This window comes from Xenopus tropicalis, chromosome 1, assembly GCF_000004195.4.
Source record: "Xenopus tropicalis strain Nigerian chromosome 1, UCB_Xtro_10.0, whole genome shotgun sequence".
NCBI lineage: Eukaryota > Metazoa > Chordata > Amphibia > Anura > Pipidae > Xenopus > Xenopus tropicalis.
The window spans coordinates 114,764,736-114,783,393 of NC_030677.2; the positions used below are offsets into that span (position 1 = coordinate 114,764,736).

An 18,658-nucleotide genomic window follows, 5' to 3' on the forward strand; every position below is an offset into this window, starting at 1 on the left:
CAGGGCTGTATAGATTGTACCCCAAGGAAAAGTCAGCCCAGTGCTCTAGGAACCCAAACCCTTCCTTCCTACACCAAGACTTTAGCCACGCATTTAGCTCCCTAAGCTCCCGCTGTCTCCCTAAACTTGCACGCGGCACCGGCAAAATTTCCGAAAAAATGACATTGGAGGACCTTTGCCTAATCTTAGAGCCTAGATCCCTGAACTCACTCTTTAAAGTCCCCCACCTACCGTTCATTTTGTCGTTAGTACCGATATGTACCAAGACAGCCGGGTCATGCCCAGCCCCTCCCAATAATGTGTCAACCCGATCAACCACATGCCGAACCCTGGCACCAGGAAGACAGCAAACTGTCCGGTTGAAGCGATCCGCTTGACAGATTACCCTGTCCACTTTCCTAATGATCGAATCCCCTATAACCACCATCTGTTTAGGCCTAGCTCTGCTCTCCTCCCCACCACTACTAGTGAAACTGGTCTCCCGGCTGTTAGAGAGATCAGCCTCACCTAGAACCGCCAATCCAGAGTTCACACTCCCATCTTCTTCACACAATCTGGCAAATCTGTTGGGATGCGCAAACCCTGGAGCAGCCTCCCTTTTCCTTTTCCCCACACTAGATTTTCTAACTGTCACCCAGCTTACTGCCCTATCATCCTTTTGCTGCTCCCCTCCCCCCCTACTATCTGACCCCACTAGTTCTTGTTCAGTTAACAAGAGACCCCTCTCAAGATTGTTGATTGAACGCAGTGTTGCGACGTGTTCCTCTAGGACTCTAACGCGAGCCTCTAAAGTGGCAATTCGCTCACATCCACAACAGAGGTATGCACTTTGGAACTGTTGTTCCACAACTGCATACATGTGGCAGGCTGTGCACTGTGTCAGACCTTCAATGTTGCTACCACTCATTCTCCCAGTTACAAGAACAGTTAAACAAAAATAGGTGTAAGGACTTGTAGTAAATACCTTGTTTTACCTTATTTTTAACTCCCTTAGTGTTTAACTCCCTGAGTTTATAACTCCACTTACAGAGTCCCTGAGTTTATAACTCCACTTACAGAGTCCCTGAGTTTATAACTCCACTTACAGAGTCCCTGAGTTTATAACTCCACTTACAGAGTCCCACTTAAAGAGCAATCACTTACAGAGCACCTACCACCAGAGCAAGCTCCACTGGAGTGCCTGTGGTTCTATTTATGCAGTCTGTAAAGGTGAACTAATCAAACCCCACCCTCCTCAAGCTGAGGGTAATTACAAGGGAATGTAACCTGCTGTAAGCCTATGGATCCCACAAACTTTGTAAATTAGCTCCAAAAACAACAATTACTTATGAAAAAAAATAAATAAAACCCAACAGTAAAAAAACACAATGGTTTTGATAAAGTTAGTAAAGAATACTTATCCCTTTTTAGTTGAAATGAAAGCATTACCGATCATTCACCACTGTGAACACAACAAGAAATGCACATACAAAACACTCAGGAAAACAAAATGTAATCTGAAAATGATGATTCTACAGAGATGAAAAGAATGTTCTTAAATTAGCTTCATGACCCAAAATGGCAAAGCACTTTTTTAATTAGGTTGTATGAGAAGCAAAGGCTATTAGAAAATAATGAAGTAGTGTACAGCAATTATTTGGTGTAGTTTATAAAAGCAATGCCATTATTAGTCTGAAGGTAGAATTTACCAGATGTAGCGTAGGATACATTTATGCTATAGGAACTTTTTTATATATTTTCCTGGCAAATAACGCATACTGGCATTTCCTATCATTTGTCATGGTGTGCTTAAGTTAAAGGGGAACTGTAAAGGAAATGAATATCTGACTCTTGCAGGAGTCAAGAGTTCGATTTTGAATGGCAGTTAGATCACATACATTAGTGTGTGTTTCCTTTGTCTAGACAATGTATTAGAACCAACTGTCTTTTAAAGTAACTAACTCTAACACAAAGCTGGAAGAACAGAGACAAATGGCTGAGAATGGCATAGTAAAGACTTACTTATTTCAGAAACAGTACAGAATTTAAAGTTCTATTTAGAACTAACCTTATTTCCATGAAATTAAACTAATATTACATTTTCATTTAACATTTTTAAGAAACAACAGTAGCCAATAGATAGAATTTTTTGCATTATCTGGGGTCAGTCTTCTGTAGAGGGACTGTAACCTCACCCTGAGGGCCAAATTAAAGAGTACTGTAAGGCATGTAGGGGTTTAAATCAAACATTTATTGGTAGCAAGGGGAATTAGGAAAAAACTTCTACGTATTTCCATTTTGCAAATTAACCATGAACAACTGTTTCTTGGTTTCCCTTCCTATTCTAAACAGCCTATCTATATATCTATCTATCGATCTATCTGCATTTTAAAAATTGCCTGTCACAGCCATGGATTATGGCAAGGCACTGCCAGCAGCAACACTGTACATATATTTCCTGGGTCAGACACCCACGAGATGAGAGTAATAGAACTGACTTGGGTAGCGAAAGTGATATCTGAACTCAGTCTGCAAAGGCCAAAAGGGAATGAAGATGGGTGAGAAGAAAGGGCAACAGCTAAGAAACCAAAGGGCAGCGTTATATTAAAGTGCCTGCACAAACTACACACTTCCCACAAGAGAGTATTACAGCAGTCTCTGTAAAAGTCATGTACTGGAGGATTAGATTTAATTATATCTGTTTCCAGCTGCACAGAAAGGTTATTAAAAGCCAATTACCTCCTTTAAATGCAGTGATGCAAAGAAAGGCTATTCCTGAGGCCTCTTGTGCTTCTTAATGCCATAAAATTAACTGTGTTTTAATTCTTCATGACAACTTCCCCTCATTGAGGGAATCGCAGAGGAAGGCAAAGGATAGACTAATTTTCAGCTCTACTTGGAAGGAAAAGATAACAATATATGCTAATTGTATTTGCAAAACTCACCAGAAAAAAACATTTGGTTATTATTATGATATTTATTATTTTTCCTAGGATACTTGCTTCACTTTGTAAAAGGACTAAAGTAAAAAAAAAACCTCTAATTTTTTAGTTTAAATGATTGCAGGTCTATAAAAATATAATTTTTAAACTCCAAATACCCTCACTTGGGAGGCCCCAGCAGAGCCACGTTTTAAAAGTGCCAAACATTGAAATGCCAGAATTGTAGTGCACAAGAATCCAAACAAAAGGCTTATGCATGGACTAATGATGGGACTTAAGCTGTCCTTTAAGTCTTAGGGGACTTGAAACAAACAATTTCGTGGATTTGACTTTCTGGAAAATTTGAGATTAAGCATAAAAAAACTTGAAAACTGAAATACCTGTGCATGATACATATATATATATATATATATACACACAGATATATATACAAATGTCCCTATTGCAACAATTATAGCCTAACAAGAAGCTTCCATGTAAAAAAGTAACTGAAATCTCTTCAATTTCAGATGTATTGATCCAGAATGAGCTGGACTACACCCCAGTGATACAGTTAGCAATTAAGGTTCTACAGGGAAAAAAAATCTATCCTGACTACGCTAATGACAATTCAATTTTTCTCTAATCAATGTTCCCTTGTGTAAATAACAAAGTTCTAAATGTAATTTCCACAGAAAACAAAACAACAATGCATTGTTATTCCCTAGAATTCCGGTATTATTGCATGTTCTGCAATATTTTGCGCCATTAAATATGGGTGCAAAATTAGCATTCTTTTATAAATCCCCAGCAAAGTGCATGTGTATCTAGCTGCGTGTTCATTTACTGTACATGTCTTCACTTTGGTTTCATTTGGTGCAAAAGAATTTTCTTGTGTTTTCTGAAAGCAAAAGGAACATGTAGTCAACTATTAGATCAATACGATATTGGCCACCTCAAGGTGGACATATCGGGGAAAGATTCGCTCATTTGGAGAATCTTTAAACCTGTGTCCATCTTAAGTCAGATTACAGTCACATAAAGAAGGTTAGCCAGGAAGGAGAGAATAGGGATTTTCTTTTTGCACAGGGCTGTTGCTAATTGTGTACAGCTGCCCTTTGTGGCCATAACATATTTTGTGTGTAATTTTTTTAGCAGCCATTAGATCCTATTGCATTTGCAGTCATTCGTGCCTTGCAAACGGTTCCAATCACCAGAAAAGTCTCTTGTTCCTTGAGCAAATCAACCAAAATATTCTGTCAGGCAGACATAACTGCCTATATATACAATTTTATGCAAGAGGCCATTATTAACATGTACACTGTATCTGTGGTGAGCTCTAATCTCAAACGTTGACAAATCTGCCCATATGTTTTTATCAGATGGAATAGCTCTACTGCACCATATTTTGTAGACAGGGAAATTTATAAAATGGTAGAATTAAATAAATATTTGTACAAACCCTTTTCATTATGATGTTGGTAGGCTCTATTCTTGTATGCTGCATGTTGCCAAATAATTCAAGTGTGGAATAAGTATACAGTGTCGGAACTATAGTATTTTGATGTGTATAATATCATACATTGCATGGCACTAAAAGTGCTACATGTTTTATTACGTGGCATACAGGGTGTTTAAATGCAAGGGCCTCTTAGGATAAATTCCCCATCCTGCCTATCCTCTGCATCCCAATTAGTATACTGTAACTGTACTGTGGCACTTTAGTGTCACTAGGGTAAGGATCACAGGAAGAAGCTGCCTGCCATGCAATACTCCCTTAAGGGTACTAAGGAATGCAAGGGGTAGTGCTGGTGATGAAGGGTATTTTCATTGCCCTTTTACTCCCAAAGGCAACAGTTTTCATCCCATTGTAGCAATAACCTTTAGACTATAGGAGATAAACTGAGAAATGTGAGTTTTTTTTCTGAGTGAGACACAGACCTATATTTAGTAACAAAGTAAATATCTACAATGACATGCACAGTACCCCTGTTTTCCATTTTGCAGATATCAGTTGTGCAGTTACAAAAAACAAAAGCAGCCACTCACTTTAGTCTTGGTTTAGCTTTCTATAAGGATGAAGCCTGTGGAGTAGAAATACCCTAATCATTCTGATGACAGCACTGTGCAAAAATACATGTGCTTATGGGACCAGATGTTGTGTTACTGGACGTGTGAAAGACCCTGTTAACTGGATACTGGGTGGTCTGCTGGGCCAATTAAAATTAGCTTTCTTTTGATCTTTGGTTGGAACGGATACTGCTGTCAAATAAAAAGGTATATTTGTACCTGCAATGTGGTTTAGTGGGGAAAATGTACAGTACTGGAACTTTTTAGTTATCTTTGTGCTTCCTGATATTGAATTTTGGCTGATTTCTAGCTATCTAATATGACATTCACAATGGTGACATGTTTTATCCTCAAACTGAACAAGTAAATTCGCATTTAAATTGATAGCTCACAAGACAGTTCAATTACTATAACTTTGCCACGTCTTGAAAATTTGCAGCCTGGAGAGTCCTTAATAAAATGTGGAAAAACAATGTTATTTTTATATAGAGAGCACTAACACATCAAATACATGACAGACAGAATCTTTAATCATTCATATAATTCCTTGCCAAAGTGGACCTAATTATTAATTTTCCTTACCTCAAGTATACATACAAGGGCACACATAGACATGCACACAAAATACGACAATGATTTAAATTGACCCCAGTGTGTGTGGCAACAAAGGTAATCAATGAGCAACCATGTTGCCAGTTTAGAAAAACACAAAGCAAAATAAGACTGAATGTGAAATAATAAATTATTTTATTTAAAGCAAAAAAGGCTTTTGTTATTGGATGAAACAGAAGCTGCTGCAATGCATACAGGATCACTTATTGTAATATGGTCACCACTATAACTGTGCATCTTTAACATGCTGCTATAGCAGATAGCAGTATGTTATGTTGTATGGTCAATACTGCATGTTTGCTATCAAGCACTTTAGTAGTGTTCTATACATCATATCAGACTTATGTAGTTGCCAAATTAAAAATCTGCAAAATACTTAACAGTCGACTACACTACAATATTTGTACTGCTTAACATTCAATATTCAGGCGAAAAAGATGAAAATCGGGCAACATACTTTTAAGAAAATTCTAGGCAGCCAGAGAAATTCCACTCATTATTGTTCTTAGATTTATGTGCTCCCTTCTATATCTGTACCAAGTCTCAATTTATATCTTTTGACTGCTTTTATAAATATGATCCTATTGTGATAAAACCACACTTATGTAAGGCAACTTGTGGCTAACTTACCCTAGTATCAATACCTGACTTGGCAGCATGTGGAGCATCTTTAGAACCAGCAATAACTAAGCAGGTGCAAGTAGCACCAGGCACAGCCACCTACAATTGATGGTGGCAGTAAAAGGCCAGCACTGGTGCTTTTCAGGTTACTTTCATCTTGAAAATGCTCCCATGCATGCTGGCAGGCTAAAATAAGGCAGTGCTGGTGCTTTCAGTCATTTTACTTTTAAAGGGGAGGTTTACCTACATAAATTCATAAACAAAGTAATGCAGATTTCTCCTGCATGTACACTGTATATCTATTAAAAATGTTTTACAGACTAAAGGCTAAGGGGCTGATTTACTTACCCACGAACGGGTCGAATGGAGTCCGATTGCGTTTTTTTCGTAATGATCGGTACTTTGCGATTTTTTCGTATGTTTTGCGATTTTTTCGGATTCTTTACGAATTTTTCGGATCCAATACGATTTTTGCGTAAAAACGCGAGTTTTCCTATCCATTACGAAAGTTGCGTAAAAAGTTGCGCATTTTGCGTAGCGTTAAAACTTACGCGAAAAGTTGCGCATTTTTCGTAGCGTTAAGTTTTAACGCTACGAAAAATGCGCAACTTTTCGCGTAAGTTTTAACGCTACGCAAAATGCGCAACTTTTTACGCAACTTTCGTAATGGATACGAAAAACTCGCGTTTTTACGCAAAAATCGTATTGGATCCGAAAAATTCGTACAGAATCCGAAAAAATCGCAAAACATACGAAAAAGTCGCAAAATATTCGTTTTCAAGTCGGAACTTTTCCAATTCGGGTCGGATTCGTGGGTTAGTAAATCAGCCCCTAAGTGTGAGGTCTAGGTACATGCTGCTCTGGAAGGAGGTCACTGACCACAACACTTGACTAAGTGTGTAGAAAACATAGAGATGCTTAAACTAAAATGTGCATTGTGAAAATGAACAATCCCCTAAATTCTATGCGAGGCAGTGGGGGCATTCTTGGATGTGTTGGCAACTTTGTCATTTACACAAAAAGAAGTCCTAATGAATTACAGCCTGCAGGCTTGCAAAAGTACATGCACTACAGTTGTGTCTCCACAGACTGAGGGGAACGTGTGTACAGATGAGACAATCACCTCCAACTCCTGGGTCACCCCAGTATGAGAACAAATATTCCAGGACAGTGGGTACCTTGATGGTTAATGTGACTTTGCCTTAGTTAATCACAGGTTTAGGGCAAAGGCACAGGGGTGGAAGTGTTTTTGTACCAACTGTAAGCTGTGCAAGGGTCACATAAAGTGCAGAGGCAGTATGAGGGGGAATTGGATGGAGGGGCACTTAATGATTTTTAATGTAAAGTATGTTTGGGTCATAGTAGACTCCAATTCATAAAGACAAGAGGAAAGTTGCAGGAGGTGACTTGGTCACACTCACACAGTGAGTTGTGCTTAGTTGTCATCTCAAATTCAGAACAAAATTATAAGGGGAATGGGCTCAGAAGCGCATAAGGGCAGTGCTTCCTCGGGTTTTGCTCTGGTTCCTAATTATAATTATCCATTTACTAGCACATCCAAAAAACTCATTTGTTCCTGCGGACTAAAATAAATTCTTTGTAGCCCTACATAAATTAGTGGGCTCCGGTATTTTACCATTGCAAACCTTCCTAGCCTGCCTGCTTAGTAGGTTTGAATCTTGATTGGCTAGCTTTTCCAACAACCATGAAAATACAATTATTTTGTTTAAATCCAGGCCTACACTAATTACCTTTCCAGTACTCAAGTGTTACATATTTTATATATTTTTTTATTTTTAATAGTTTTCTTCACAAACTCTTATAAAGACATGGACAAAGAAAATATGTTCTTCTGCTACAAAATCAGTTTGCAAAAAAGCATGCATGCTTATCAGGCACTTTGCCATTCCAAGGTCAGTAGGTAATGTGGCAGTCTCTTACAACAATAAAAGAATAATAGCTACACATGGGCAGGATACATGCGCTCTTACTGTCAAATGTAGTCCAACCATTGATACGGTGGCATGGAATGAAATGGCATACACAGTTCAGATACCTGCCAAGGCTGGCAATGCTTTGTTCCATTCCCAAGGCTGGTCATACTCATCAGCAGGTCGGTCATCGTCTTGGGGTAACTTGCTCTCTCGCAACTTAAGGCCAACTATGCTTTCTGAATCTGACTCCACCCCATTACTCTCCGGCTCATATGGTGTGTCGTACAACTGGATGTTTTTCTGAAGTGACTTCTGACTTTCGTTCTTCTGAATATCTGCATCCGAGGAAAGAATAAAGAAAGCACTGTAAGGTATACTGGATGTATTAAACAGCAATGCATATTGCTAAAGTACCTTTTTCAAAAATAAAAAGTTAATATAAAATGGAACAACATGATGCAATCCTGATATTCTCAAATTTTACATAACAAGTTATTTGAGCTCCTGTGGCTATCATTTTAGAGAGCACCAACACCTACATATAATTATCTCTGATAACAGCGTTTTAACATTATAATTACACTAAAAAACTATATACTATATATACTATATATATGTAATAGCTGAATATGAAAACTTACAGTACATTTCTAACACACAGACTGGTGCTGGATCCTAGGGCGATGAGTGTATCACATTAGTTTGGCAGTATGCTTTGAGTTCAGCTATTACACCTACAGTCTCGCAAACCAACTACTTTACTGAAGGCAAAATAAAATTTTCCATACAACTCAATGTTCTATGTTTCCCCACACTAAGTAATATACACATACTACAGAGCTGGTTCCAGGGCAGCAGAAGAAGAGTAAAGGGTACAGTGCAGCTTTAGAGATCAGAGATGTAATGATGTCTTCAAACAAAGGGATATCCGGAGAGGGAAAGTTTAGTTGAACTTCTAAGCATTATTGTTATGACATAAGGAAAAATAACAAACAGGGTGACACTTTTCTTAAGAGAATACCAGACAAAGGAAATGGCCGTGATCAAATAGAAAGGCCACCTTCTATTTTTAGGCTCATTTAGCTTGTGTTTTTTAGACTTAGTCCAAGATAAGGTTAATGTAGGGTATGTCTCTTTAAGCCGTGCTGTTTTAATGATTAGCAGCTCACACTGAAATGCAGGGAAAAACTCAATGGAAACATCAATGCAGAGGTCAGACAAAGAAGAGGACAAACTCAACTCTCCCTTATTATTCTGTCCACCATTAGTTTATTGGGTTTTGTGTGTTCACATACAGAGTTAACATAATTTTCTCACCATATTCTTGCTGGTTACAGGGAAAAAGCATTTGTGACTTACAAAATTGACACTAACCTAGCCCTCAGATTTAACTACATTGCCTGCTCTTGATACTAAAACTGCCACCACAATAGGTAGTTATTATACTACATATGAAGAAAAAAATGGACAGCCTGTTTACAGAGGCCCCACTGTAGTTGACAAAACCCCCAGCTACACCAAACGTGGAGTTGCACAGTGTGGTAGTGTTCTGTGAATAAACTAACCCAATAATACAGGGAAGTATTTTGGTTTGACGTATAGGACTTCTGTTAAGCAAAAGTACACTCACATTAACTCTCCCCGATTCATACACCTTTGGCTGTCTCTTCGTCCTTAGACTGATATGTGTTCTGGATTAGGTGCAGGTAATGAATGTGCCAAGATTTCAAATGCATTTATTTAATAGCTTGACAGGAAACTAATACAGAATGCAGTATTTATTTACCATTGCTAGGGGGCTGTAATATTGCTTGTCAAATGGCACAGCAAAGGGCAGATTTCTCAAAATGTGAGGTTATTGCTCACTACAGAAAAATTCCCTTAATTGGGATTAATTCTAATGGGATTTTTAGAAGTGTATTTTCCAGTGGGTAAAAGCATTTACCATTTCAACACACTTTCAAAAACCCCATAGGAATAAATAGAAAGCGGGTAAAGTAAACACTTTAACTTTAACCACACATTTTGATAATTTTGCCCCTTAATCAAAATGCAAAAGCAAAATTGCCAAAGTTCAGGTGCTGTCTTGTCAAACTCCTCCTACAAATGTATGTATGAATGTTTAACTATTTGTATGTTTAATATTTATAAACCGCTACAAGGGTACGCAGTGCTGTACAATCTTACAACATACAAAATTACACACAGGGAGGACAAGTGTTATAATAAATACAATAAATATGTATAAAAACACAGGGAGTAAGTACGATGTGGTATAACACACAGTAGGAGGGAGGTTCCTGCCCCATAGAGCTTACAGTCTAAGTGAGTACAAATGAATAGGTTTACATAGCACATCTCCTTACAATGAAATCAAGAGTGGAAGACTAGCCACGTGATAGCAAAGAGAAAGGGAAAGTCAACATAAGGTGTAATATGACAGCAGACAAGAAAAGATAACTGGGAAGATCATAACAGTCTTTGACAGAATGGCAAAGAGAAGGTGGGTGGAGTTGAAGGGAACAGAAAAGCAGGAGATGAAAACGAAACAGAATATGATAAAGATTTCTAATGTACAGTGCTGCATGACTAAGTAGCACTATAAATAAAAATATGCATACATGAGAGGTACAATGGCAACAAAGGTGGTAACATTAAAAACAAAACAATTTTAACATTTAATGAACACATAAGATTGTCTAGTTATATCCTTTAAAAATCATTTATTTATGTCTGCCGGTAGCAGACAATAACAAATGGTAAGGCATCATTTATCAAAAAGCTCTGTCCCCCTCCAGCATCATAAATGGATTGCATGATCATACTGCAGCCTACAGCTTTTAGGAATTAGTCCTCTGGCCACCAACTAAAATGTAATAAACCAGTCAAGCAAGTTATTAGTTATACAACAAGCAAACGTTATGCAATCAAATAAACATGAAAAATTCAGCCATGTTTATTGTTAATAAACCAGTCAGTGTCTGCATAGTAAGAAATAGCCATCATATTTTTCTGAGTTAAGTGTTTATCATGGTTATATTTTGCATATATTTTTTAAACCATTACCGTGCAAATATTATTCATATTTGAAACTTAAACCTATTGACTGTCCATCCCTGTCAGATCTTTGCATCAAAGCACTTACTCCAGATCGTTAAACCAGCTTATTGACCAAGACAATGGGGATTTAAAAGAAGAAAAAAAAAAGCTTAAAATCACTTTGTGTCGAAACTGGTCTATAAGGATTACTGTTCTGCTAGTTTCACTGGGAATAAAAAAAAACCAAAAAACTATTAACGCTGTTCTTAACAAAAGAGAAATGATGGTTTCTCGAGGGGGTCAATATGAAATTGCAGTCCACCTGTTCTAAGATGCAATATGGGGCTAGAGTGCACCTGCTGAGCTTTCTAATGGATCCTGGTTGCAATTCACTTCAAAGTGTTAATTTAACACCTCTTTCTGAACTAATGTAACAGCAGAGAAGCACATGCTGGCCTAAATAAAGGCAGTCAACTGCACAGTCATAGTTATATTTTTAAGGTCTCTAAAACCTAAACAAGCTATTTCCTATCTAACATACATAATACATAATATACAAGGGAGCCGCATTTTGCTTTAATTGTCTCTAGGTGTGTTTAAGCGCTCTGGCACACGAGGAGATTTGTCGCCGGCGATTTTTTAAAGAGCGATTTGGCGACAAGACGGGCGACAAGACGCCAATGCTAAATCAATGGAAATCGCCAGCGTCAAAACATACGAGGCTACTTCAAATCGCCTGCTGTTTCAAATCGCACACAGACCCTTTTCTGAGCGACTTGAGTAAACATGAGGGGGGTTAACTGTTGAGTGTACCATGGGTAGCAGATCGCCTGGAGCTCAACTCGCATGAAATCTCTTTGTGGGTATTGTCGTGGCGACTTGTCGCCAAAGCGCCTGGGGGAAAAAACGCAGGCAACAAATCTCCTCGTGTGCCAGAGCCCTAAGCATACACAATATTAAGTACTGTCTATGGCGCAGTATTTTCTGGCTCTTTGTAGCCGCAACAAGTAGCAGAGCGTGTCACTGTGCGCCTTAGAACTGAGAATTATGTATTTTATTTTGATTACTATTTAGCAATGGAAGCTGTTAATCTACATAAAATCTGAGTGTTGCTATAGTTATAATGTCCTTTACTGCTGTAAAATTTCATTGGTGTTCCTAGCACTACTGTCAGCATAATACATATGATATAGACCTTTATAAAGGTGACACCAAGCCGACTGCTGGAAGTTTTACCTTGGTTTGTAATAAAAGGCTCCCAGAAGCAGTATCCAATTCAGAAAATATAAATTTTGCATCCTGACAAGTAAATATTAGGTATAAGTAATAAATAATTGCGCCAAATAAAAATATATGAAATCACCCATACACACACCCCTAATCTATGGATTATGTATATTTATTTATATTATGTTCAGAGAGTAAAACTCTCTCAAACATCATCTACACTGGCATCAATTGCCTCTGCTGCCACATAAAAGACTGGATGTAGCGGATGGCATTAAAGGATAAAACATGCAGGTCTTTAGTCAGAATCCACAAGAAAAGTGAATCCAGACATTCCGGAGCCCACAGCTTATCTAAAAAAGCTTAAAGTATATGAACATATACACAGAAAAGATTTAACACTTCAATACTTGATTGAGCATCTGAAGTTTCAGATCTCTTTATTCATTTTTAGCATATCACAGGTTTTTATCAGGATTTTAACTGTCAGGGTAATTTGACAAGTGGCTAAGATAAACTATGGACATGCTGGTTTTTACAGAGGACGGATCAGTGTTGTCTTATCTACATACACAAAATGAGAGTATAATGACAACTATAAATTAGGGTGAGGAGCTTTCATCTAGACTAATATTATACAAAAGATACAGAAAAGGTTATGTCCCACTAAGCTATACCTGCACTTACATGACTTGCAAGTCTATGTTTCCAAAGAGATAGTTGGGTAGCCATAATTGTGGCAATTCTCATTGACAGAAGTAAGGAACAACAACAAATTCTATTACTATTTTAGAGAAAATACATGGTTTGAAAATGCAAGGAAAGCACCCAAAGTGATAGTACCTTAAAAAAGAACATAAGGTGTACCAAAGGATCACAGGATTTATATTGAAAAAAATATGCTCCATTAGAAAGCTAAAGCAGGACCATCAATGTCTGCCCACGATTTTGCAATGATCTGTTATTTGCTCTTTTTGAGGCCAAAATGATATCATACTAAAGAAGGCTTTGGAGATCTTGTGTATTCTGTGGGTAATGGAAACCCCCTGGAAGGCCATATCTAGTCTGTGGGAAACCAGATGAAGAGCCCCGCACCATATAGTAGAGGCCAGGGTACAGAACAAAAGCTAAGGAAAAAAACTGTGTCAGTCCTACATAATTGATCACTGGCAAACAGTCACAAAGAGTTAAACTTTGTGACTTTAAAGTTTATTCCTGGCTTGGCAGTAGAGACAAATGAGAATAATATCAGATGACAGAAACAAATAAGCTCATAGGGTGTACAAAGCCATTGGCTCAGTTTCTTCCTTTTTACAGTGATGTTCCCACTGGCTTTTTATACTCTTTTATTCCAATGTTGTACCTGTGGGCTGTACTTGGCTTAGCATATTTTGACATCTGGACATCATAAAAGCTGTGGGATTTTTGAATGCATTTTATTCTTGAACAGTGATCGCAGACAGATGAGTCCTTGGCTAAAGTGTTTGCTGCTGTTCTGGCCATCAAGGCCATGTTTTGCTGAGAGCATTTACTGACTGAAGCATGCAGCTCATTAGACTTTTATTGGTTCCCGGTGTTTCTGCCCAAGGACAGAAAAATGGAGTTCACACAAGATGCCCTCCGCACAGATGGACTTGACAGTAGCCAGAAATGGGACTGTATGTGTAAATTATGTAGTGGGTATTGAAGGCAGGGATTCCAATTTTGAAAACTGAACCATCTGCCTAAGCTTTTGCAGAGGCTAGAATGGGAAAACATCAGATACATTTTAAACTGAAACTGGAACCAGATTAGAGCAATGAAACGATTTGTGTTTTTGTCTGAAGCACAAAAAAGGTGCAATCTAATAATGTTGCTTTGGTATAACTGTTGGCCCTTGAAGTTTCCAAAATATTGTACTGTATGGTGTGTTATGACTTCGAGAATACTCAACTAACTAATCTTTTTTTATTTTTAATCTTTAAATCCAGGTATGGGATCCACTATCGAGAAACCCAAATAAATTAATAAAAATATTTCTCTGCAATAATAAAACAGTATCTTGTGTTTCATCAAACCTAAGATATAATTAATCTTTAATGAAGGCAAAAGTCCTATTGGGTTTATTTAATGTTTTTTAGTAGCCTTAAGTTATGGAGATTCAAATTACTGAAAGACCCCTGGTTAGGAAATTCCCAGTCATGAGCATTCTGGATAAAAGGTCCTATACTTGTACCCGGTTCTTGTTAAATCTGAAATCATTAGAGGAGGAGTAAAGTTCAATACTAAATAATGTCAGAAGAAAAGTATTTACAGACATACAAATTCAAACCATGGAAAGGGTCACACAAAGACATCTGACATGTGCGTGTGATAATCTCTCTTAGGGTACTAGTCAAAAGTACACTGCTCTGGTTACTTCTATTGGAGCAAAGAGGAATTGTTCCTATTTAAAAAATGCAGGGCACAGCAACCTGAATTTTCAAAGTATTCGCCTGAAAGCTGAAGGATGCCGGTACTGTAGTCCTACAACTACTAAAGGGCTGCCGGTTGTCAATGCAGAAATTCAGAAAGTTGTGATCTTCTCTCGACATGGCCACCTAAGGAAATGAACCAATGCGGTCTCCGATCCAACATAAAATCAAACCAGCACGATTGAGATCTGGCCAATATTAGGCCAGATGTCCTTAGGGTAGGCCCGTCTGGGTACCCATACATGGGCACATAAGCTGCTGAATTGGTCTGAAGGACCCAAACTGGCAGCTGAAATCTGCCTGTGTATGGCCACCTTAAGCCTAACAAGCAGCACAGGGCTTGTAAACTGTATAACCACTGCTGTGTGCTGCTGCAATTAAGCTGAAAACGTAGGCATCTGGGTAGTTTCTGGCACTCCCACTCAAGCAAATCTTAATATAAACTTATATAAAATTGTTACTGTGAGACAGGCATGAAGGTTTTTTGTAAGGTTCAGTGCTTACATTCTTTTGTTATATGATGTATATACACACGCTCACGCAAAAAATCCCCCTGGATCCTGGGACTGACTGACCATCCATCTCAGGTAAATGATGCCCTGTGCCTTTTGGAAAACTTCACAATAATGGCTGTAATTACACTGCTAGGAAAATAATTTTTTCTCTGCACAAATATTTTTATGCCCCTTAATTTATTCATGAGGCAAACTGTGGAACAAACCCATATTACTGGAAGAGCGCCAGGGCGGTGCACGTCGACTTTCAAACAGGCAGCACACAGCCAAGACAAAGCAGTCATTAGCGTTTATATTTTATAAGTACAGCATTGATCCGCAATAGGCCTGAAAGAATGACTTGATGCTGGGTGACAGAAGCAACAATATCTTAAGCACAACGTGCTGGTAAATGAGGCAGAAGCAGCTGTCATATTGCAGGGAACACAAAAACCAAAAACAAAGCCATGCTGTTCTAAACTTTACTCAAGCTTTTCTCTGCCAGGGGCATGCGGAGGTTAGACAAAAAGAACCCCACATGCCAAAGTGGCACAGTTACCTTATGTGTGTTACATTGTAAACAATGCAATAATTCTTCAATTGACTATGAAGCAAGTGATGGGAATTATGTTGCCAAGCATGCTTGATGTTTTTCCTCCACTGTTACAGTTTTCACAGGGAGTGTGCCCCAGCAGAGCGACCCACAATAATATGTTCTTTATTTTATTACTTTTCCAGTATAAGTATGGTGTATGATCTTTTATTCTCTCTGAATCAGAGTATTATATTCAAGAGCATAGCTTGCTGTTTATATTCACAAATTTGCATCCAGCAATTTAAGCAGGGGCCGCTCAATAGCTTGTCTTCATGATTATTATTATTATAAAAGCTGGAGATCTAAATACATACTGGGGATAGTGAAACAGGACGAGAAGGGTGAACACACTATGAGGTGTGCTCAGGATGCACCGAGTCACAAGGTGACAATTTAGGCATTGAAGTGCGCAGGATTTAGTTACCCTTTAGGGCTCTGGCACACGGGGGAGATTAGTCGCCCGCGATAAAACTCCCTCTTCGCGGGCGACTAATCTCCCCGAGTTGCCATGACCCGCCATCCCGCCGGCGAACATGTAAGTCGCCGGCGGGATGGCACACGCGGTGGCGCGATTTCCCGAAATCGCCGAAAAAGACTCGCGAGTCTTCGTGTGCCATCCCGCCGGCGACTTACATGTTCGCCGGCGGGATGGCGGGTCATGGCAACTCGGGGAGATTAGTCGCCCGCGAAGAGGGAGTTTTATCGCGGGCGACTAATCTCCCCCGTGTGCCAGAGCCCTTAAAGTGCCCTGATCCTTAATTTTTATCCTGGATTTTTCTAATAACAATATTAAAGGGGAACTACAGAGCCTCACACACAATGCAGAAACTCCAAATATACCTATACATATGCAATCCTTTTAAATCCTCTGAAGAAAGCATGACTTAATACAAATTTTAAATGCTGAAATCCAGCTGCAAAACAGCTCTTCTCTTTCTGCATAATTTGAAATGCTAGCAGGGGAGGAGGGACTAAAACTTCTCCATAGCTTAGAGACAGCATGCAGGACCTACACAACCTACAATGCATTGCACAGTGATGTTCCTTTTGTTATTGATATCACATGTGCGGGGAATTGTGGGATTTAGAGGATGCAGGCTGAAGGCAGGCTGAGGACATTCAACTACTGCTACATTTTATTTAAGTCTCAAAGTAGTCAGTCAGATCAGCAGAACAGGGGGCTAAGGTAGCTGTTACAAAGAATATTATTACATTAAAATCATAAAAAGGCTGCATATTTTTTAATTGATGTTAATTGATATAAGCATGCAGCCTGAGCCTTCTATGGGCCTCCATTCTATTCTTATCTTTTGTAATCTTACGACAAGAAGCAAGAATTTGGCATTGCCCAGCTTGGTGCCATGTCGGCCTGGAAAGCAGAGCATGGCACTCTCCATATTAGGAAAAAACTACCTATGTGTGCTCTTAACCTTTACAGAGAAATTCCATAACTGTACTCCAACATAATCACTCCTTTGTAGCAGTCTGTAGAAAAATAGCCCAAGGGTACCCTCAAGTGTTTTATATGAAAGCAGAATTTAAATAGCTGTCTTGGAAGAATATGCCAGCAAGATTATCACAATCTATGTAATAGAAGAAGCAAAGTTTGAATCAGGTCCATTAACCCATAGCTACCAACCAGCAGGTTTGATCTGAAAAAATACACCTGCCTAATTGTGGGTTACTAGACAGAGTGCTAATTTTGAACCTTTTATTACATTACCATGCAAATACCTTTAGAATGAAGATAAACCATGTGTAATTCCTGATAAGCCGACAGAAACACAGGTGTACATGGACCATCCACTTGGAAGGGGTAAAATTCTCTCTCTCTTTTTGTATATATACACACACAAGTGACTTCTGCACAGGATTTGATAAAGTCAGATTAATTTCAACATATTGCTCTGATAAGAACATTAAGGCAACTACCACTCAAATAACTGAAGAAAATAAGTATATAAAAGACTTCCTAGGCATCATAACCTATGCAGAAACACTACAGCGACTTTTCTCTACTAATAATAGTTATTCAATAATCTGCCACTTTTACATTTGAATGTTTCAGCACTGACAATTATGCTTTTTTTGTATGAAAGGATAATTAAATAGTCTGCTTTCTCCACAGTAATCCTCATTCATCTATGTCTGCCTTACAGGTGTGCTATTTTGTGAAACCACACACACAGCCAGTGAATGCAAACACACTGTCATAGCATAAAGAAACAAAGGAACCTTTGTCATCTACAGTAAGATAACTATTCTGATAAAGGTCAGAGTTAAGATTTAGTTTATACACCATGTGTAGACAGAGTATGCCCGATAATTACGCTTCATTATGGCATATAAAAAATCAATAGTGAAGAAAACAAATCCACTGAGGTATGAAAGGTCAGCTATATCAAATACAATTTTTAGTTGTGCCACTACAGTTAATCTGGAAAAATTGCTATATAGCCTAAAAACTGCATGGCATGATTTAAAAAAAAATGCAAATATTTATATGTGAGCCAAATATGCTGTTGCTGGTTCTGGTAGCTAATGAAGGCAATACCTGCTGTTTAAAAGGCTATGTGGTCTCCTTCCCAAAAAACTTTTTATAAAGAAAACAAAATGCCCCCTAGCAGCTTTCAGATTAGTTAAAAGTGAGCTGGCTGCTGGGCACACTCTCTGTAAAGCCTGAAAGCAAGACTTTAATGTCAGAAAGCAGCCT

General features: G+C 38.4%; 1 protein-coding gene across 2 annotated transcripts in view; it reads right to left on the reverse strand.

Annotated features, from left to right (window-relative positions):
* Nucleotides 1-18,658, reverse strand: part of shb (Src homology 2 domain containing adaptor protein B) — a 121,934-nt gene that overhangs the window by 45,075 nt on the left and 58,201 nt on the right. For both annotated transcript variants that reach the window (XR_208223.4, XM_002936323.5), the window contains exon 3: nt 8,260-8,472. Coding sequence is in view for 1 of the 2 variants with exons in the window: in XM_002936323.5 (XP_002936369.1) it covers nt 8,260-8,472 (213 nt within the window). In the remaining variant the exon portion in view is untranslated. The remainder of the gene's footprint in view (nt 1-8,259; nt 8,473-18,658) is intronic.